This window comes from Sceloporus occidentalis, unplaced genomic scaffold, assembly GCF_023333645.1.
Source record: "Sceloporus occidentalis isolate IW3139 unplaced genomic scaffold, rSceOcc1.0.p SCAF_31, whole genome shotgun sequence".
Lineage (NCBI taxonomy): Eukaryota > Metazoa > Chordata > Lepidosauria > Squamata > Phrynosomatidae > Sceloporus > Sceloporus occidentalis.
In genome coordinates, this window is record NW_028317011.1 from 9045120 (window position 1) to 9068120 (window position 23001).

A 23001-nucleotide genomic window follows, 5' to 3' on the forward strand; every position below is an offset into this window, starting at 1 on the left:
GCCAGCAGTATTGGTTTCTTCAGACTTCTTTGCTGCTGTAGATGCTCCAGAGTGACGGCTTCCCTCCTGTGTGGAGACCTGTGCATCTTCTGTTATGACATCACAATGGAGAAAAAAAAATAAAAAAAACTTTATTTACACACATTTACACAAAACATTCCAGATTTTATAACGGGAACTGGGCATGGAAATGAATATATACAATATGAATGATAAAATGTAAAGGGACATATAGCAATACAATTCCTGGCCTATCTGCATGTAATGTGTCCTGGCTTACACACATGGTGATGTTGATTTAGTTTTAAATGCAGCACTAAGGTGCCATGTGCGGTGTCTGCACTTCTAGATCAGCGGCAGGACAGTGAAGAAAATTGTTTGCATAACCGCGAGGTTGCCTTCTAGAAGTAAGCCGCCGGTCAAAGGGCGAAGAGACCAAAGCCACCTGAAATAATCATTTGGCGGCAACGGGTATTCGCCCGCTCAGCGTACATTACAGGGGTTAGCAGTATTATTCAGCACCGAGATCCACTTTTACGCTGCCTGGCCTTATTACTATCAGAAGTACCTACAGTGGATACATGAAAAACGGCAGCTCACATGTCAACAATTCGCCCCGACTCCTCCCCATTAGAACAGATGGCGGAATCCTGTCATTATCTAGCACCGCACCCCCAGAACCTACCAATCCGCAGTGGGGAGGGGTTGGTCTTTGAAAGTTCATCACGTTGTGGGTGTTCCGGTGGCGCAAACGTCTATGTAGGGTAGTTAACCCTTTGGTTGCTTGCGTGCCGGGTAACAGTAGTAGTTTGATCATGTTGGCTTGGCTTAGTGTCTCGGCGAGGGGTGCCACGTTGTGGAGGCCAGCTCTGCGTAGGTTCTACCGCACCGAGCGAGGGGTCTATGGCTACAGACCGAAAAAGAGCGGCGGTGCCAGCGAGCTTCGGGGGAATGATCGGGTGTACGAGCCAGCTGCTAGCCGGGCAGGTGTGTGCGGGTCTGTCACAGCACAGTGACAGGCAGCTCCTAGCGTGGGGCAAATGTCTCCTGACTTCACCATCTCTATGATTCTCCTGTAAACGTCTATGGTTTATGGACCATCAGTGGTCACCAGGGCCTTCCCAGATTGCGCTCAGTACAAGGAATGAGGGAGCATGTCTTGTGAAAAATGTGGTGGAGACTATAATATAGGCAGTGGTATAGAATATTATAAACTCTGGAATGCATGTTAGATCTAAGCAACCCATATATCTAGGTATTCTATTTATTTACTTTGATAATGGCACTGTTGGTGAATCACTTCTCTATTATCTAACTGGTGCAGATGCGGTGACCTCAAAATACCCCAAATAGCCAAAGAAGAACACTTTGCTTTAGGGTCGTTGGATTGGTTAGGGCTTTTACAAGGCTCTTTAAGGTGACTTTGTGGCCTACAGGTAGTTAGTGTTTAGAAGAAGAATTTTGTATTTAATATACACAAATTAATTTTTAAAGCATTTTAATCCATTTATATTCAAATTATTGGGACTTAGTTGTTACGGGGCCATAGAACACTGTGATACAGTCATACTGAACATGCTAAGCTTTTGGAGAAGAGAGATATCGAGGGCTAAGGAGTGACAGAAGGCTTTGACTGCCAAATGGGTACAGTTCTTTATGAGTCTACTGCATCTTGTCAAAAGCGTCAGTCTTTTATTAGAATGTTAGTAGTAGCCTTAGAGTTTCTAGAGCCCAATGCGAGTTGTGTCTATGACTCCACTCCCTACATGCATTTGCTTACTTACATATGGGAGAACCTGCTGGTGGTAACTTGGTAGCGTAGACAGCCTCTTAGGTATTCTAGGTGGTAAGGTCGTCCCTGAGTGTTGACCAGCCTTCAGTAAGCCTTAAGTAAGTATTCCTCAAGATATGTCTATTGCATAATTTCAGCACCCCATTAAGGGGCTGTATCATATTAAAATACAAATTTTAGAGTCTAGCAAACTTGTTATATTCTGTAGAACTACACTCCTTCCTTTGGTGTAGCACATATACTTTATTTGGATTTCATGAATACACATATTGTACATTATTCATTAAAAACTGGTATTAAACTTTTTAACAGCAACAAGTATCTCTGTCAACTCTAGACTGTAAGCTTGTTTGAGCAGGACCCATTGTACAGCACTATGGAATTTGATGGCGCTATATATATATATATATATATATATATATATATAAAAATAATAATACCATTGTCCATGATGAGGCATCTGGAAGTTTTTGGTGTATCAGGGGTACGCTATGGTTTGTCCACCACAAGGCCTCCTGCTGCCACCCCTGACTCAAAAATGTTTTTTTACAAGGACAGTTTGTAGAGTAATTAAATTGGACTACACAAAGGGTCTGTGCCCTGCAGAACTGTTTCTGTGTGAATCCACTCCTCTTTCCATTATCTGGCATGTTAGCATGTTAGTCTAGTGTGCCTATGGCATGTATGGTTCACAGTTTCATGAACCCAGCAACTAGGGGAGAGTGCAGTTGACAGCCCAGTGAACACAAGTGCATAGCTTTCCAGACCGACAGCTGACTAGTAAGTGAATGAAAGTTTTCACTAAAACGCTCCTCCGGTTTCACTGAAATGAAGATCCAGGAACCAAACTTGGTATGCTGTGGTGTCTCCAAAAAAGGCTGGTCATGACTGCCCCTTTAAGTCTCGGTGGTGTTTACCAGGAATGTGCTGATGCTACACTTTAGTCCTTTGATCATTGACCTGTTTTTCTCTACTTTCCCTGTTGGAGAAATTATCTTCACATCCTTTAATGGATAGAGGTGTGCTTTAGCACGTCACTTTTACTCTTTTGGTTACAAAAAAATCAGAGATTGAGAAAAATAACCTGGCATATAATAATGTTATACCCCATGTATATTTAATATGCACAGCTCTATTACATGCTACTGGCCCTTCTTCGCTAATGCATTAATCATGTGATGTAGCGTCTTTCCCAATAGCTACATATCTGACTTATACATTCTGTATGTGAAGAGGTGACATGACAAACAGTTTCTGCTGATTCAGTGACCATTCTGCAATTAAGAGTTCCATGAGCTCAGTCACTAGTGGCATATATCTTCTATGGCCCAGCAGAACATAGCTCTGTCGTTGGCCAGAAATCCACATTTCCACCGTGGCCCCCTGCTTCATAACCAGACTCTGCAGTGACTAGCACAATATATAGGTGAAACCCCCACAGGAAGAACCACCTTGGTGTTTCTGACGGGTATACTAGGCTTGGAACTTTACTAGTTAGGTTATTTTCATATTTCTTTCTCCATTTTGGCAGTGGATCATGGCCTGGCACGACTTGTTACAGCTTACCGGGAGCACGGCCACAAAGCAGCCAAAATTAACCCATTATTTACTGGTCAAGCAGTAATGGACATGGTGCCTGAAATACAAATGTTAAGTGAAACACTCCATGGGCCATTTAATACAACAGGTAAGAAGATAGTGATTATTTTTGTGTTAATGATAATTATTAAGATTTGCATAAACAATTGTTTACAAATTGTGAATTCCCAACATTCTCACAGATTAGTTCAGAGGAGAGCTACAAAAATGGTAAGTGGCTTGCAGGATAGAAATTATCAGGAAAGGTTAAAGAACCTGAATATGTATAGCTTGTACTGATTAAGGTCAGAATAACATAGTAACCAGCAGCTACATGGGCTTTTATAACTGCACATAAAGAAAAGATCCAATACTCGATGCGCTCCATTGCTCATGCAGGGCAGAGCGTGACGATTAGCCATTCATTTTTCTTTAAAAGTATACAGCCACAACTTTGGTCTGTTATCAGCGTGGCTCTAGGTTTCTTGTCATGCTGAACAAACTGGTCAGCGGCCTGACGTGTGGTATGGCAAGAACAGAAGAAGCATTTGTATAACGTAGTAACCTGAACTTGCTTGAGTACTTCCTCGCCTTCGGTTACTGGGTCCTTGGATCAATCTGGAAGCATATGGTTATGGCTAAGGTTACCTGTCCAGCTCCTGTCTGATACTGTGGCTGTCTGTCTCACTGTTAGTTTACTGAAAAGTGCTGATGTTTAATATATCCTTGCTATAGTTTAGGTTTTCTATGCATACCTGGTGTATAATAACGATGAAAGCAGGGCTCCACCCAATGTATCAATTCTCATCTTGTCAAATGTATTGTATTAAGCGCTGTGTAAATTGTTGGCGCTATATAAATAAAAGATACTTTTATTATTATTATTACCACTAATGTACTGTATAGTGGTGCAAATACCATAAAGTGAAATGTTCTCTGTACCTAAACCCGTTCTACCTTTCTAAACAGGGTTACTTAACATGGGGAAAGATGAGGCAACCCTTGAAGATGTCCTGGCATACTTGGATCATACATATTGCGGTCAAATATCCATCGAAACAAGCCAGTTGCAGAATTTTGAAGAGCGCGACTGGTTTTCTAGAAGATTTGAGGAACTCAAAAAAGAGATCTTTTCTACAGAAGAGAAGAAACAATTTGCTAAGCTCATGCTGGAGTGTCAGGTAAAGCGTATGTATTATGGAGCACTGCAGTGATTCTACTGTAATGTGTGGAAAGTATTTTATAGAAGCCTTCCCTTGGTTTCTGTTCTCTTTTTTTTTTTTTTATTTTTTATTTTTTTTTCTTTGCTGTCACTTTCCATCGGAAATATGTATTTGTCTTACTAAAAAGCAGTTTCTACTTTCTTTTGCTTTCTTAGCTGCATTTCTAAAATACCCCAGTTGAAAGTTTGTTTTATGTGCCAGTGAGCACAATAGAAACAATATATTTTATACATAATCAGTATTTGTAATGTTGCAGATACTAGTCCCGTGCCGCTATTTTGCCAACAAAATAAATTTAAATGTGGGAATTGTACATGCACGTGAGTGCCTATTCCACCAATAATTACAGTAGTACCAGAAATGCCCCAAGGAATAACGCAATACAATGAGATCTCGGATTCAAAGTTGAAGCAATTATATATTTGTTGTTGCATACAGTATTATGCAACAGTATATTTTCTGCTGGTATTTATTTAATGCAAAACATTTAAAAACATTGTTTCATTTCTGTATCGCCTTTATTCTTCTTTTTTTTTCCTTGCACAGGAATTTGACCGCTTTCTGGCTACAAAGTTTTCCACGGTGAAACGGTATGGCGGAGAAGGAGCAGAAAGCATGATGGGTTTCTTCCATGAGCTGATGAAGATGTGTTCGTTCAGTGGTGTAACCGATGTGGTTATAGGAATGCCTCACAGGGGGAGGCTTAACCTCCTTACCGGGCTCCTTCAGTTTCCTCCTGAGGTACAGAGAACGGTTGGCTATGTGAGCTTTGCCGGCTGTGTTTCCCAAGGCTAGAAAAAGGTTTCACGTTGGTACATACAGTAAGGGTAGCTAGCCAGCTGCTAAGCGTCATGGGGGCTGTAGTTCTACAAGAGCTGCTGTTCCTTGCAATTCCCAGCTAGCTGTATTTTCCCATCAACGCAAGTGCAGAGTTGCAGTGCTACCCGTTGGCTGTAGCCGCATATTGTGACCTGTTTCACATAAAAAATGAAGTAGACGCAGCCTGGTTTGGTGACTTGCCGGGGTAACCAAACCAGGTAGTTTGACCCAAGCTGCTAAATATACTGTATGTTGTGTTTTTTTATTTTCTGTGGGAGATGCTTATTGTATCTAAAGCTGGCTAATTTAGCATGATCATTTTCATTTTTTTTAATGGTTTTGTATCAACATGTATGTAAGGCCCCAGAAATGGCAAATGTGTGTATGTATATGTGTCATATATAATATTATATATATATATATATATATATATATATATATATTACAACCACAAAAGAAAGGGGATAAGAGAAAGGGCTAACCAAGGTAAAAGCCATAACATTCATACTTAATCATTAAAAAATGAGGTTTGATGGGCCACAGTACACAATGTGTCTGTAATTGTTGTATTTGCTTTATCTTTCAGCTTATGTTTCGTAAAATGCGAGGATTAAGTGAATTCCCTGAGAACTGCCCAGCAATTGGCGATGTTCTTTCCCACTTGACCTCTTCCGTGGACTTGGACTTTGGTTCCCATAGGCCTCTGCATGTGACTATGTTACCCAACCCCTCACACTTGGAGGCAATCAATCCTGTAGCCGTTGGCAAAGCTCGAGCCAGACAGCAATCCCTGTCAGATGGAGATTACTCTAATGACATTTCAGCACAGCCAGGGGACAAAGTTGTATGTCTTCAGGTAAACTTTGTATAGATCAAAGCACACCCTTAAATGCACAGTCACCTTTTTTTTTGAGTTAGCACAGAATACTAGATATAATATATTATAACACAGGCAGTATGTCGAAGTCAGAAGTTAAGATTTGACATGATCAGTTTTTTATACTGGCCTCACTAAAATACTCCATAGCCGATTGCTATCAATTGTACAGTATAGTTGCCTCTTTCCGCCATGAAAAACTGATTTGGGATTGTCCTTCATGATACATAGTGAGGCTGTAACGTTCAGCATAACTACAAACCCATAATTTAGTGAATTAACTCTTCCCAAGCAGAAGTATTCTAAAACATCATTACATTTATCTTTATATGGTATTTACTTTATCAATTATTTATTTGAGCTGTGTGTTCAGTTGTTTTTATAGTGAACCTTTGATTAAGCTCATTCTATTTCTTTCTCTCTCCCCCCTCCCCCTTCTCTCATCAGTAATTGCATATGATGGTGGTTAGGTAACATGCTTTTACCTATTTTTCATCTTCTACAGGTACATGGTGATGCTTCGTTTTCTGGTCAGGGAATAGTTCCCGAAACATTTACTCTTGCTAATTTGCCACATTACCGCGTTGGTGGCAGCATTCACCTTATTGTTAACAATCAACTAGGATATACTACCCCCTCTGATCGTGGACGGTCCTCTTTATACAGTAGTGATGTTGGTAAGTGTTAATATTACAATGTTTTAGGAACAAATATGATTATGAATTATGGTCGCTGCACATTGGGCAGAAATTGTTGTGGTATCTGGGCTCTGTGCATGTTCTCACCCATGAACTGTTTTGTATCTAAAAGCTTTACAGGCATCACGTAGTTAATAATGCAATGTTACAAATATGATGCCCTCTGCTAGATGGGATACTGTTAATTTTGCTTATCGCTACCATAATACAATTTTGTTACTATCATGGGCATCGACATGGAAAATTCTAGCATAAGGTTTGCAAGAGCTCAAGAAGGGACCCATGCGGTTACAGTGTATTAAGTGGAGAAAATCAAAATGTGATTCTCACGTTACATAATAGATGAGACATTGGACAAAGGAAAGCATTGTTTTGTTGTTGTGTAAATGCAAGTGTGAGTAGATGGTGCAGTAATTCATATAATAGTACTGAGTGCTGTATTCTGCTGGCTTCCAGGTAAAATTGTTAGTTGTGCAGTCATTCATGTTAATGGAGATGACCCAGAAGAAGTTGTCCGTGCCACGAGACTAGCAGTGGAATATCAGCGGCGGTTTAGAAAGGATGTGATTGTAGACCTTTTGTGTTATCGTCAGTGGGGACATAATGAGCTTGATGAGCCATTCTTCACGAATCCCGGCATGTACAAAATTATTCGGTGAGCAATTTTTGTTTTTTTAATAGTAATAAAAATGTCAGTGATTTTGTAGCTGATCAGGTATTCTTTCTTGTGGATTAAACACAGAGGCTCGGTAGGACTTGGTAGGGTACTGGTGTCGGCAAAAAGGAAACCCCACGTTTGGCAAGGGGTGTTAAGGGCATTTTCATTTCATAAATAAAAATTTGCCCGTCAATTCCTATGTTTGCTTTAATTTATTTGGAGCCTGCTTAAATCATAGCCTGTTCATGTATATTTCAAACATGCGCTTGCCCATCATTGCCATTGAGACTGAGGGACAGAGTTCACCATTTTCTTTTCTTTTTTTAATCAGGGCTCGTAAAAGTATTCCAGATGTCTATGCTGATCGACTTATATCAGAAGGTCTGATGACAGAAGAAGAAGTATCTAGTATAAAGACCACCTACTATTCCAAATTAAATGACCACCTTGCGAATATGACATTATACACCCCTCCACCAACGAATCTGCAGGCTCACTGGAGTGAAATGATTGAGCCTTCGGCTCGGATCACTGTGTGGGACACGGGTGTTCCTGCCAACCTCCTGAAATACATCGGTGCAAAGTCTGTAGAAGTTCCTGAAGAGATTCAAATGCACAGCCATCTTCTTAAAATGCATGCGCAGGTAGGAATTGACACGTAACATTGAAATCCCTACAAGCCTTTATTACAGTATATTTAAAGGCCTGCTGAGCCCTGAGCACAAATTGTTAATTACTAAAATTGTGATATTCCTATCACATTTCGTATCCCCTTTACGGAGATACACTATAAAATAATATAAAAACACAGTTTAATTAACCCTTTAAAAATGATGGAGCCTATCTAACCGCTATTCATTTTGATATCCACTGCCTCAAATCTGTTTAGGAGATTGAGGTGATAAGCTAGGAAGCAACCGTTTTAAACTCAAGAAATTAATATGGCATCGCTACAAGCTTTTCAGCTTGAAGGGTCAAAGAATGGTGTTCTGCAATTGTATAGTTAGATCAGCTGACTGGCACATTGAAAAAACTGATCCCTGCTGTCATGTAGGGGATTAGATTTTATGGCACAGCCACAAATAAACATAGGAAAATATACCCTACACTGACATTTTTCTTTAAAAAAAAAAAATTATTTTAGAAATGGGCTGAAAATTTAAACATTCTAATTTGGAAAAGGGGATTGGCATGTTCCATTTTGTCGAAACAAACAAACAAAAAAATAATTCATATGTTTTGTGGTATTTTGGTCAACTGTGCTGGTTTGGAAACAGTTTTCTTAGTAAAATTATTAGAATTTTTTTTTTCATATTATTATTTTGATCGATTTACTTATACTAACTGTTTCATTATATACATCTAAAAATTGTATAAAAAAAAAAAAAAAAAAAAAAGCTCTACCTGTCCTTAAAAGAACAATTATCTAATTTGTGTTGCTCAAAATAAATTAAAAAGAAGAATCATTTTTAGAGCAACATAGTGTAGAGATGCTGAAAAGTCTCTTTTTTTGGGGGGGGGGGCAGTATACCCTCAGTAAAGAAGGGGTTAAAAACAGAAAAGTTTTTATAATGAATGTGTCACTGGTGAAACATGCCTAAATTAATGTTTTCTTTGTTTCAGTCTAGAATCCAAAAGCTGCAGGAAGGAGTAAAGTTAGACTGGGGCACGGCAGAAGCTCTGGCTTTTGGCTCGTTACTTTGCCAAGGTGGGTTACATGGTCCATTTTTCTCCACTCCTCTGCTCTTGTATTGCATTTTCTGTGATAAAATCAGGCTGCATAATTTTGGTCATTGTCTTGCTCAAAACCAGAAATTGCTTAGGGGTTCTTGCGATCCCGTACTTATGATGTCCATTCATGTGCGCATATAAAACAAATCAAAGTAGGCTGCCTGGGAAAGTCATGTATTTATAAATTTAAATGTTTGCATTTTTGTTCTATGTTTCATCATCTTATAGTTGATGGGTTAATCTTATTTGTTTCCTCATTTGTTTTTTAGGTTTTAATGTTCGGATAAGTGGACAAGATGTAGGGCGTGGAACCTTCAGTCAGCGGCATGCCATGGTGGTTTGCCAAGAGACTAATGATACATATATCCCTCTGAACCACATTACACCAGACCAGAAAGGCTTTTTAGAGGTACATGTATACCTTTTAAAGTCCTCATTTTTTTTGGTTGCATTATTACATGGGCATGCAGAAAGAAGTGAAAAGTGATTCAAAATGGATAGGCCAATAGGTTAATCTGTGCTGTCAATATGGATCTGTTTCCAAAAAAAACCTTTTTTGAGGGTTATAGCAAATTCACAGTCTTGCCTCGCCAGTATTAGCCTCTGCTACTTCTGGTGGGGGTGCTGTTCCATCTACAACCCTCTCTGTAAAGTAAAGAGTCCTATAAGTTATACATTGGTCCTCTATTTTGGTTACATGGTTTGCCGTTTTCTTTGATAGTGGCAGTAAAATATATGTAAGTGAATGTTGTGCGAATTTCCTTCGTTAGATGATTTCCTCCAATAAACTTTCCAAACTAATGTCTGTTCCAAAGGTAAGCAACAGCGCCTTATCGGAGGAAGCTGTCCTGGGCTTTGAGTACGGAATGAGCATTGAAAGCCCCATGTTACTTCCTATTTGGGAGGCTCAGTTTGGAGATTTCTTCAACGGTGCACAGATCATATTTGACACTTTTATTTCTGGAGGTAGGAGAACTCTAAAACATTCTGTTTTTAAATGAATAGAGGAAAATAACACTTTTTAAAATAAATATACAAATACTTCTAGGTGCATATATAATTTGTAGCTACTTGATGCGCCACCATATTGATTGAAGCATTTCTATACTGTTGCCACATCAAATTCAGAACAATAAAATGTCATCATTTAATCCTCAGTAAAAATGATTTTCTTCTCTATCAGGTGAAGCCAAGTGGCTGTTACAGAGCGGCATTGTCATCCTGCTTCCCCATGGCTATGATGGCGCCGGCCCGGAGCACTCTTCATGCAGGATTGAACGCTTTCTGCAGGTTAATAGTTGATTATCTCAATAGTTAACGACCTCTTTAATTCCTGCCTGCACCATAACCATTCACCCTGTTCTCTAACGTGTCTTACTACCTTTTCGTTTTCTAATGACCCCTGTTACCCCTTTATAACTATCTCCCATGCCTTTACCCCCTCTTCTTTCGCCCACTCCCTTACTTTCCAACAGCTGCACCAACTGCACTCTGGTCAAATTTGTCATAGAATTTTTTTTTTTTATTATAAAACCTGCTTTTCTACAACTCAAACTTTGTTTAAGTGAACTATAGTTGTATTAAATTACTTCTGGCAGCCTTCTGACCCTTCAGTTATATCTGAAAGCTGTTACTCTGAAAACGACCCTGGCAGTAATTGTATAAAAAACATTCAATTATTTGCATTGTTATTATAACTACAAAATACTAATACCCTTTTCTTTTTGTATAGATGTGTGACAGTGCAGAGGAAGGAGTGGATGGTGACAGTGTTAATATGTTTGTAGTGCATCCAACTACCCCAGCACAATATTTCCATTTACTGCGCAGACAGATGGTCCGGAATTTCAGAAAACCCCTCATCGTGGCTTCCCCGAAAATGCTGCTAAGATATCCGGTAAAGCAGCATACATGATCTAACGCTACCATTGCAGTTCTTCGCTTCTTGAGAACATTTTATTAATATGTGTGCATTTCTAGACATAATAGATTTAAGATTGTTTTTTTATTGTTTCCGTATATGTGTTTTACATAGAGAGTTCTGCAATATAGCACTGTTCAGGTCTAAGTTTAAGCATGGTATGTTTAGTGCCTTGGATTAAGTACACGAAGACAATCCTTCCTACCATTCTTGATTTACTGCTGCTGGGTGACTGTTTGCATGAGTTCATTACACTCTGGAACATGGCTGTTAATATGCTAGTAGAAGTACTAGGTTGTCGTTTAACATTCATGAATATTTTTCAGGCTGCTGTTTCAAGCTTTGATGATATGGCGCCTGGGAAAACATTCAGACCTGTCCTTGGAGACTACTCCGCGGATCCAAAAAGGTAGTGAATTGTTAGTTATGGTACTCCCTGCTTCTTTCAGCCAAATATTACACCTTCCACAAGACTATGGCAGACTGGGATTGGATTATTAGTCATCTATCTTGCTTTTTGGGGGGTAATTCAGTAAATGATCAGTGTTTTATGCAGTGACATAATTTGCTTTATATTATCAATGTAAGCCCAAAGACACTAACACGGCTTTGCATTATCGTCCCATGTGCATTGATTGCAATCATACAACCTCATCGGTGCCTGCTGTGTTCCTCCTTGCACTCTGCACTTCATCATAGGCTTTTTGCATAATTCTGGGGTGAGAAAAGCCAAAATGTTTCCATGCATTCCCCACTAAAGCCACACAAATCGCCAATATGTCAGCGCCAAGTGAAAACATTTGTTTTTTTCTACAACCTTTCCGCTGAATATTTTTAGCTTTTAATTACTATTCTCTTTTCTTCTTCTTCAGCGTCAACAAAGTGATCCTTTGTTCTGGTAAACATTACTATGCTCTTGCCAAGCAGAAAGAGACACTCGGAGAGCAAGGACACAAATGTGCTATAATAAGGCTAGAGGAACTCTGTCCGTTCCCCTTGGAAGCACTACAGCAAGAAATGGCAAAATATCCAAATGCCAAAGGTGAGTCCCTCTGACCAGCTTCGTTTGAAATCTGACATATTTCACTACACTTCTGTATTATAATCTATGAAATAGAAAAGACACTGTTTACTAGTACACTGCATGCATACTTTCAGATTGGGGAAAGGGTAACGCAAGTCCGTATTACATATACTTTATCAACTGTGTCACGTCCGCTAGGCTCAGTGGCTTACCACCTTGTGCAGGCATATTGGCTAGGAAGCACTGGACTTGAATCACTTGCACCTTCAGATATATTTGTAGTATTTCCTTATACATTCAAGTGGCACACATAAAAACAAATGTTTTCTTTCTGTGGCACAATGTATGATGTATAATGAAATTTAACAAGAATCATATTTTATCTTTTGTTATAAAATATGTCTATAGGTAGTTCAGCCAGCTGTTTTTTTTTTTATTATAGCTGATGAGTATTACTTGTAGAATCTTGTAGGTGTCAATAGTAAACAATACCTGGTTTGGCAAATTAGTTGGATTAGTGGATGAGCAAATTGCATTTCTTTTAATGGTGACACCACACAAAGCTGCTTTGTTGCAATATACAATGGCTTTATGTGCTGAAAGGAATGATTATGTACGGTATGGTGCCATACGTGATTCCACAAAGGATACACCAGGCTAATAGAGGAATAACCCTGATAATTTCTTTATTTAACCCCTTTGTACTTTTATATATATATATATTCTCTTATTTTACAGATTTTATTTGGAGCCAAGAAGAACCACAGAACATGGGTGCATGGACTTTTGTTGCACCTAGGTTTGAAAAACAATTGGGATGTAAGGTAAATTATGTAATGGTTTTAAATATTCTTTCTAGCACATTTACATTATTTTGATACAATACCTGGAAGTATCAAATTTTGTATTAAGTATAACTCATTTCAAAAGCCTTTATCCTCTTGTCAACAAAGATGTGCTGTACAGCTATAAAGCAGCCTAACCGCTTGAATATTGTTAGTGAATGTATTTACAAGAAACAGACTATGGGCAAAGCTGGCCATTGAGTAAAGAGTGTTTCTATTTACAATAGTGTGCCATAGTGTGTACTCTTATAATCCGATTCCTCTTTCCGATTCCACAGTTGCGGCTTGTAAGCAGACCTGCTCTTCCTGCACCGGCAGTCGGTATTGGGACGCTGCACCAACAGCAACAAGAAGCTATAATCACGAAAACATTTGCATAGATGGACTATTACACAGCCTTTACAAGAACTGAATGTATTTCTGGGTCAGAGGGCTATTTTGCAGTTTTACCCAAATGGAAAGACACCGTACTTCATAGGATCAAATAATAATGATGCCGTTTTAGCGAGGTTTATTATTTTACCCCTGTTTGAGGGAGGTAAGGATACTGCCAGTGAGAACACTAAACTGTAGACTTTTATAGAAAAGGACTTGAAATATTTACACAATTAAAAGGTTTGAATTGGATCTATTAAATATGAAAATACACAGGGCTTTATGTGAGTATAGTGATATCTAATCTCAAACAGCCACCAACCATACAAACAGTGCATTGACAAAACTGTCCGAACCTGGAACTATTAAGAAAAGCACCTTAAATGGATTGTATTGGACTTATCATCCACCCATTTGAGAACTTAATTTACCGTTTATAAAATAAATTATACTTTAATGTTCTGTAGTGAGGTACGCAGCAGAGATTTGGAGACAGTATTATTTAGAGAACTTCAACTGTTTGCAAATAGCAATTACAAATGCTCGTACTTAATCTAATAATTACATAAAATAACCTATGTTAATGAAATGCTTATGGTTATTTGCTGTCAATTACCAGCATCTCCGCTGCCAATTAGTCCACACTAGCATTTAAACAAAATTCCTAAATTACCCTAAAAACGTATTTATGTATATGGTATACAGTCTGTGTTGGAATTTTACAGCCACGTTCAAATTGAGTGAAAAGTCTGAATCTGCGATATTCTATTGCTGCGGATGATCCCTTTGCTCGAATGTAAGAAGGTAAAATATACACTACCATTCAAACCTTTGGGGTCACTTACAAATGTCCTGGTTTATGAAAGAAAACAAAATATTTTGTCCATTTAAATAACATGAAATGCATGTGAAATACAGCGAATACCTTTATAGGCGTACAGAGGGCTGTGTTCCAATGGCACGTTATGTTCGCTAATCCAAGTTTAAAAGGCTAATTGATGGTTAGAAAACACTTGTGCAATTATGATACTGCTAGAAATGTCCTGGTTTTCCTTGACCCCAAACTTTTGAATGAGTAGCTTTCCATTATTTTTTTTTTAATTTCCACTTATATGCAGTAATCGTCAGTTTTGTAATTTATAAACCTTGCTAGAAGACATTTGTTCATCAATTTGTAATACTTGCATGGATAAAAGTCTATTTTTAAGGCTAGAAAAATTACGAGCACTTCTAGGCTTTTAATATCTTAATGGAGATTTGTGGATAAAATGAACAGTGCGTGGTGACAGACATTTTCATTATTTTACATAAAGCATCATTATAAACTTCTGACACACTTGGAGGGGAATAGAACATTCCAGACTATCTCCACTTTCAGCAGGAATGGGCATAATACAAAAGAGCTTATGATTAATACTTCTGTATTAAATACGTTACTGTGCTAATTTATTCTGTTGTCATTTGCATGGGGTGGCAGTATTTATATATCTCTTACTTTTAACCTCCCTGGCCAGGAGAATGTACTTTTCTCTGCAGCACAATGTTATGTCAGATTTGTAAATGTATAATGAGGTAAAATGGCTCTTAATTGTAACATCAATAAAAGTTAGGAATTGGGCAGTGTTTCTTGAAACTACTTGACCAAACTAGTCTCACAGGTACAAGAAACATGCGGAAACAGTGATACTGTATGTTAACCCCTTAACAACCAAATGTGTAATACTGTAAAGGTTGGGTTATGCTGTTTTACGGGGATTGTTCAACCACAATTCCCCTTTTCTCTGTTTAGAGTAAAGGCACAAATTACATTTACAAGACAACTAGGTGCTAACATTTAAAAAGTTAGTTTAGGGGTTCTTCTACAGGACAAGTGCCACTGCTGAAAAATAACTCCGTTTTTGTTCAGGGGGATCACCCAATTACAGTAATAACGTGTATGTCCATTTTGTTATGCTATGGAGATCAACATCTCTCACATGGTATCCTTATTTTTTTAAGCCTCCGGGTTTAGGGTATGGTTGGTGGTTTTTTTTTTTTTAAGTTAAATTTATAGTTCCGGTGGTATGAGGAATTGGGGTACATTCTAAAGTTTTATTTTTATGTTCTAGTTTTTATTGTGCATTGCTCCAAGGGCAGCATGGCTAATGACCCCATCATCTCACCGATTCAATTCCATGTACAATTACAGCAAACTAACAAGACTTTCAAAGTGTGTTAAAATAAATGGTTAAAAAAAAACAATACATCGTAGCAATATATATAAAAAAAATGATTACAGCTCCTTTGATTGCAAACGGATGACTGCATATACCACAATAATGCAAGCAGACAAATATGCAGTCATTAAATTTATTTGGGGATTTAAAAATACCGTTCACCCATACAAGAGTTTTCTACAAATACTGAATTTCCTTATCGTTAAGTTGGCATGCCAAGACTTTTAAAAGACTAACAGTAGTGAATGGAAAGATTCAAGTGCTCATTCCTCTATCTTCCTTAGAGCCAGCGGGAACGTTACCGTCATTACAGGCAAAGTGAAGGAGAATGTAAACATCTGTATTCCAATAGGATACTATAATGTACCATTCCTTAACCCTTCAAGAATGGAAGCTCATATGGCTTTGCCACAGCATGTTCCAGTGCCAAGGCGTAGGTATAAACTCTAGCATCCACTACAAGCTTCTCAGCAGCCACTAGTTCTAGAGAGAAAACAAAGTTAAGTCAAATTACATTAAGCATACTTAACAGCACAAAAATATTCATATTCACTACAGTCTTAAAAAAAAGTAGTGAGACATGCAGAATCAGATCAATGTATATTTCAATTGCCGTTTCCTTTAATGTCACCAACTGTTCCCATAAAAGTACCTTTAACACAACATCTAATGCAAACAAATTCCTGTACCATACAGCGTACAGGTTTGCATGTTTTTGCTCTCTGGCACCATAAAACGGACACCCAACTTTGAAACGTACCTCCTGCTTCATAGGATACTAAGGTGAAGATACCAATGAGGGAATATATGGTCAAAAGGGTTGAGGAAAAGAAAACATCCTTCTCCTATGCAAAAGATAGATGTATCAAGGCAGAAGAGCTATACTATTCAATACAAAGCACATACCATCTATACGTTTCCTCAGATCATTCTTGGGTATCAAAATGGACTCTGTAAATTCTAAAATAAAAAAAATTTATGTCAAAAGAGGATAGCATTGGCATTACATTATATATATATATATATATATATATATAATATATTAAAATAAGATTATGACATACCTCCATCAGCTGAATAGAGAGAAGAAAAAAAAAAAAAAAGGATAAGTTATTTTTTTGTGCAATGATATCTGTATAAATTACAATCCTCAGCTTAAACCAGTAATAGAACTAGAACATAATTGCTAAAGTCTATATTTAAAAAATACATTGTTGGTCAACTTTTTCTGCCACTAATTAAAAAAAGGATGAATATTTACCCATAATTTAAAAAAACATAACATTTTCATTATTTTGCCCCATTTAATCACCCTGGCGGGTCGAACAGCAGGGCAATTAATGCTCATCAACTTATTGCATGAACTTACCGAGCTTTGGTTTAGGCTTGTTGTTGGCAGGATCATCACCATTTATGTGCACGGTTACTATGTGTGTTGTGCAGTTTGACAATCCAGGATCCAGACAAGCCACTATAGCAAGAATACACATACAATAGAAAAAATGAAAACAATCATTTTCACTAAGGCACCACTACTCTGACATTGCAAATTACGCTGGAGTATTACAAAAGTAAACTCATTTAAAAAGTGTATAGAATAGCTAAGACCTTTTTTTCTAGTACATATGCCATCATAGATGCAGCATTCCTAAATATGTATATATCCATTAATTATAGTACAGATTTTCAGCTGCCCATTCAAATATTGGAATTAGAGACCAGTTGAGCTCTGACAAACGTATTAACGGTGTTAAAACGTCCAAATTTCAAAAAAATAAATTGTACATAAAAAATAATGCTTTTTAACAGTGGAGCAGAAAGCCGTGACATGTTACGAACCAGCTTGGACCCACCTGGAGAGCACTCCATGACTTCTCCCTTATAGCCGGTTTCCTCCTCCAGCTCCCGCAGAGCTGCTTGCTGAGCAGTTTCATTTTCATCAATAAGTCCTGAAATGGTGACAAACCCCAGGAAGAGTCAACAAAACATACACTACATACCTTCATTCCATTACTGCACTTGTGTCACTTGTATTTAAGAGCCCAAACCATTACATACATATAGCCCTTTACCAATGTGTCATCTACCGGCTTGAGACAAACACTAGTGGTATAAAAAAAGACCAGGTCCTCAATACATATACTTTTTATTATTTAGCAATGTACTCTACAATGAGCAAAAGGCAGAATGCAATTAAATAATTGGCTAAGCACTGGACTTCAACAAAAAGGTAAGTATCTGTTCGGCCAACACCTGCCCTTTGCTAAATACTTAATTGGGACAGTCTAAACTTGGCACAGTGAGCAAGAAGGTCCATGTCTGGTTCCACTGTGCACTTGGGGAGAACCCAAAGGAGAAAACCAATGGACTTGGAGAAAGCTCTCACTATATTGGGCAACATTCGGTGTACAAATGGCTGATCATTCAATGTACAGATACAGACAACTCTTATTCAGATAGCTCCATTTTCCTCTACTAACCTGCAGGGAACTCCAAGCAGTGACAGCCCAAAGGTGGTCGGAACTGCTTAACAAGCACAATACATTCATAGTGAAGAGTCCTCTGTAGAACAGGTATTATTGCTACACCTGAAACAGAACATACAGAGACAAGTGAAGAAAGAAAAAAAACAAAACAAAAAAAAAAATGTATTGCAGAAAACAAATCTAAAAACAAATCTATGCACACCAACAGGATGGCTTCTATATGGCCCATCCCATTAATGAATTCTGGAATTCTTTGTATGACATTCCCATCCTCATCAGTACTTCTTGAGTTCAGTTGCTTCTCCTGATCCCAAAATGATATATGGTACTGATCTGAGATTGTTATTCTGATTTGAGATCATTACCCCGCAGGATGATACACGGTGAAATACTAGCATGATCTCATATGATAGTCCGCTCCTTTAAGGATGCATTTTCTGGCATTGTGCGCAAGGTGATATTTATCTTTAACTGCACGTTTGCACACACAACATTTGGAGGCACAATACTTTTAGTTGTGTAGCATCAGTGATTCCAGTACAAAACAGAGAAGGCATGGGTCATGGAACATGAATGAAAACCCAATTTCTCACACAGCATGCTTGCCAAATGTTTTTTTTTTTTTGTTTTTTTTAAATGTTACATGAATATGTTTTGTTTATATTTAAGGGCTGTGGGTAAAACTGTCAAAACTAAACCAACTCCGTTACAATTGTTGTCCGCACCAAGTTACAAAATGATAAACGGCTGAAACATAAAAAAATCATCTAATTTTTAGTTAAAAATATTGCCACAGATATCTAGATATATAAAATGTGTGTCGTTCTGCCCCTGGTATCAGCACCGCGTACAAAATATAAACATCATAAAGTAGCAAGTCTGGCATTGTATGTGACTGGCATCAATGCATAATGATGAATACATAAACTGTACAAAATTTTCATTAAAAAACCCTTACCATCAGCTGCATTACATGTGGCCCGTGTTGTACGCTTTACGGTTTCCCAGGTTCTGTTAAAAGGTGCAAACAAAGTAAGCAATTTCAATAGAAAAGTTTGCCTTGTTCTTACAAAAACTTTTATGTTGATAATCTTTAACAAGAAAAAGAAAAGGTCCCCAGTGTTACGCTACAATACTTATCTATATATATAGTTAAATATAAAACAGTTGTTTTACTCCCCACGTTTTTGGGGTTTTTTTGGGGGTTAACACAGTCGGGTTAATGTTTACATTAACTCATTAACTAGAGTCACAGCAAACAACTTAACACAGAGAATAACAAGCACGCAAGTAAAAAACTGAAAGGTCACTGCTGATTAACTCAATAGTTTATAATCAATGTAACACTCATAGAGCTGTGAAATTACATAAGGGTCCTGGCAAGCACATGACATCAATGTATGGATCTCGTTCATAGGAATGACATACTTTAAGGCATGATACAAAAACCTCCATGTACTTTAGGAATTTAAAATTATTGCACAAGAAACCTCAGCGAATCGACAGATTTTAAAGGCGGCCAAGTAAAATCACAAGGCTAACCAGTCAAGTGTTCTTCCATAAAGGGTTAGGCAAAGGGTACAGATATAATACAAAACGAACCTGGTCTTTCCATCATGATCCGAATATGTAGTTTCCTGGAGCTGCACCCACTTTCCTTTCACAAGTGTCTAACATGAAGCAAATAAAAAGAACGGGTATTAGGAAGGCCAGTAATTTACAGTATAGTACATAAATTACATTAAACTTCCCTATCAGTAAGCCCACCCCCATACAAAAAAACAGGGAACTTTTCTTACAAATAGCTACCATTAAAGCCTGATTTTTGACTTTTATCTTTAATTTTCCATCTGCCCTAGACTAGAACACTCATCTCAGAGTTGGATAAAGTGGCAGCAAAATCCCCCCAAATTCATTTTATTAAGGCAAGTGGGAGTCTATTTTACTACATCCCAGCGGGAGAATGAATTCTCTAGTTCTCACCCATGGAACTAATTGAAGCAACAGCCACAATTGCATGTATGCTAGTAAAAAGGTGTTCAGACGTGCCGCTAGAATAGAATAGGCGTTCTACTAAACACATCCAAGAAACATTATCATCATCTTTTATTTATATAGCACCAACAATGTACGCAGTGCTTAATACAATAAATATATTCAAGGGGTATGACAAGACGAGAATTGACAGACTAAGACAAACCGATACATTAGGTGCAGAGGGGGCCCTGTTCGCTAGCATACTGTGGTATGCCCGATGCTTTTAGTAGAGGCAGCTGGGGGGGGGGGGGGGAGTTAGATGAGACAGAAGTCTTGTTTATTTATCTCTAATAAATAAAGAATGCGTACAACAGAGTATATGTCTGGATTATATATCTTTAAATAAGATCAGAACTGTTTAGTTTGACCTATAGATTACTCAAAAGTGCTAACAATTAAATTATAAAATGAGATGTTTTAAATGATCTCAATATTGTAGTCAAAAATATTTTTTTTTTTAAATCTATGTGTTTTAGATGTTCATATATGGTGGTAATGAGCTAATCTGCATATGCAGGTTGAAAGTTTTGAATACTTGGGTTGCATTCCTCGGAGGTAATGTGGCTTGCAGGGGTTGCTATGACAACCAGACATTGTTACTGCTCCCTGAAAAATTCTTATTAGAAGGCCAAAACAATGAATGGGTCTCCTGAAAATCAGTTGGATTGGTTTATGTTAAAATACACAATTTAGACTCTTTACAGTGATCCGACTCTATTCCCCCTTTATAAAGCCTCTCAATCGGTATGACATCAGAAATGTCACAGGTGGCACTTTACTCGGAACACAGGATAATAGTAAAGAACGGAATCCACTTGAAAGCGACTTACCTCCTCTTTTATAATGGTGTTCTTGCCATTGGCTGAACATTCTTCTGAAGCCTGGTTTTCCATTCCTTAGATGTTAGAGGCACAGGTTAGTTCCAAACAGCATAATGAACAGTATCAATCAATAAAGGATTTTACATTATGATTAACAAATACAATAGATGGCCAATAATACATTTCTAAATCCAAAAAGAGTTCAAAAACGATGACCTTGAGCTTAGTAAGTAAAAAAGTGAAGAATCTTAATCTCAGTACCCTTTACTTTATTTGAATAAATCATTCATTAGTAGCAAATGTAGAGAGTTGTACTGTGTTAGCCATGGAAAGAGAGCCATAGGTCTCTTCTTCTGGTGTATTATATGAAGAAGAGACCTAGATTGTCTCGAAAGCTTGCAATCCATTATGTGTCAGTTAGCCAATAAAGGTATCCTCTTCACCAAATGTACTTTCTCTCTAGAAGAAAATGATCACTCTGTGTGCTGTAACATTATCTGTTCTACAACTACACTAGCCAAGCGACACCCTTTTGGATCTGTTATTACATTATTGTTACATTTTGTTTATGCAACAGATTTTGTAGCAGTATTACAACGAGAATACACAATTAATATAAACATTAAGAATATACAAAATTAAACAATAACATGAGCACACGTAAGCATACAGAAGATGGGTTTGATCTTACAATCTAGTGTCACGTCTTATTTTCTAATTTTGGTTTTCTCCAGTCAAGTACAAGGAAACAAAATGAACAATTCAACAAAAGCAACCCCCCCTCCGGGTGTCCATCGAAATAATAGAGCCCCACACTTCCAATGAATGAAAGCTAAGGAGGAATGACAATGCCAGTGCTGTCCGGGCCCCTCAAAATCGGTGTAACCGTTAACTTGTGCCTCGGGTCACTAAACCAGAAGTCTTTTACCCTTTTTAACCAATTAAGATATTGGGGCGGGAAGTGTGATATCGTAGCAATTAGAACACTCTCCAGAAGAATTCAGGTCTAAATGAACAGCTGTTCATATATATATATATATATATATATTATATCTAGAGACACACACACGTTCAAAAGTTTGGGGTCACATAGCGGTTTTCATGGAAAATTAGTGGATGCTCAATAACAATATATAACAAAAGAGGTCGAGGAAATACTGATTTATTAAATCTATCTTACTCAACTACCCTGTACTACAAACTTTGAGTTCATAAAAAATGCTACGCGGAGCTTCAATATGCTACAGTCCTACAGGAGAAACTCAATATACATAAAATCCACAATAACATGTTGGAGATTTTCTATTATGTGTAACAAATCCCTAAAACAATGAAAGGATGACTAAAGTGCACCGCTTAGCAATACCGCCCCCACCCCTCTTTACCTGAGGGAGAAGCAGCACAACCGGTAAAGTCCAGCACACAACGAGCGGCCACACAACAACACACTTCTGGCACGCAACGGGCTCACCACACATGAAGCAGTAATGATACCGCAAACTCCGCCCCGCCCACCGAAGCACGCAGCATCCAATCCGAGGCTGCCGTGCAGCGTTCCAAGCCTCTCTTCAGTATAGGAAGCAGTGCTTGCCCAGTAAATCGTGGAACGCACGCACATAGGTCCCTGTCTTATGTGACACGGGCTGAATGTTAACCCTCTGCGTTCCGTAGATATATGTCAGGTTATATTATTTTTATATGGCTATCGCGCTATGCCATCGCAGTGTAATCGTGTTATTACATTTGTGATACCTAATTTATGATGAATATTTTATCTGCCCACACATTATTGTATATGTTACAGGTGTGCATCATGTCATTTTGACAATCTTTTTCGCGAGCAGCGCACGTGGCTAACTTCTCAATAATTTCCTTTTCATATGATTCCTATACGAAACCT

The 23001-nt window shown here is 38.0% G+C and overlaps 2 protein-coding genes across 2 annotated transcripts; one reads left to right on the forward strand and one right to left on the reverse strand.

The window, feature by feature from the left end:
- The first annotated feature begins 815 nt into the window (after positions 1–815).
- LOC149298807 (2-oxoadipate dehydrogenase complex component E1) lies at positions 816–13546 on the forward strand. The gene is made up of 17 exons (XM_089487100.1): positions 816–987; positions 3324–3479; positions 4340–4551; positions 5140–5334; positions 5999–6268; positions 6795–6966; positions 7444–7642; positions 7977–8289; positions 9269–9353; positions 9646–9785; positions 10192–10342; positions 10560–10666; positions 11109–11273; positions 11624–11706; positions 12170–12339; positions 13060–13145; positions 13445–13546. Exons 1-17 carry the CDS (start codon positions 816–818, stop codon positions 13544–13546), a joined length of 2778 nt encoding a protein of 925 aa, XP_089343226.1.
- A 2584-nt stretch (positions 13547–16130) lies between these two features.
- On the reverse strand, positions 16131–21173 carry LOC149298808 (ADP-sugar pyrophosphatase-like). Its single transcript, XM_089487256.1, has 9 exons — positions 21111–21173; positions 19846–19913; positions 19202–19254; positions 18238–18345; positions 17611–17706; positions 17127–17228; positions 16822–16830; positions 16664–16717; positions 16131–16240 (listed from the first exon to the last, which is right to left on the reverse strand). Exons 1-9 carry the CDS (start codon positions 21171–21173, stop codon positions 16131–16133), a joined length of 663 nt encoding a protein of 220 aa, XP_089343382.1.
- Between the last annotated feature and the right edge of the window lie 1828 nt (positions 21174–23001).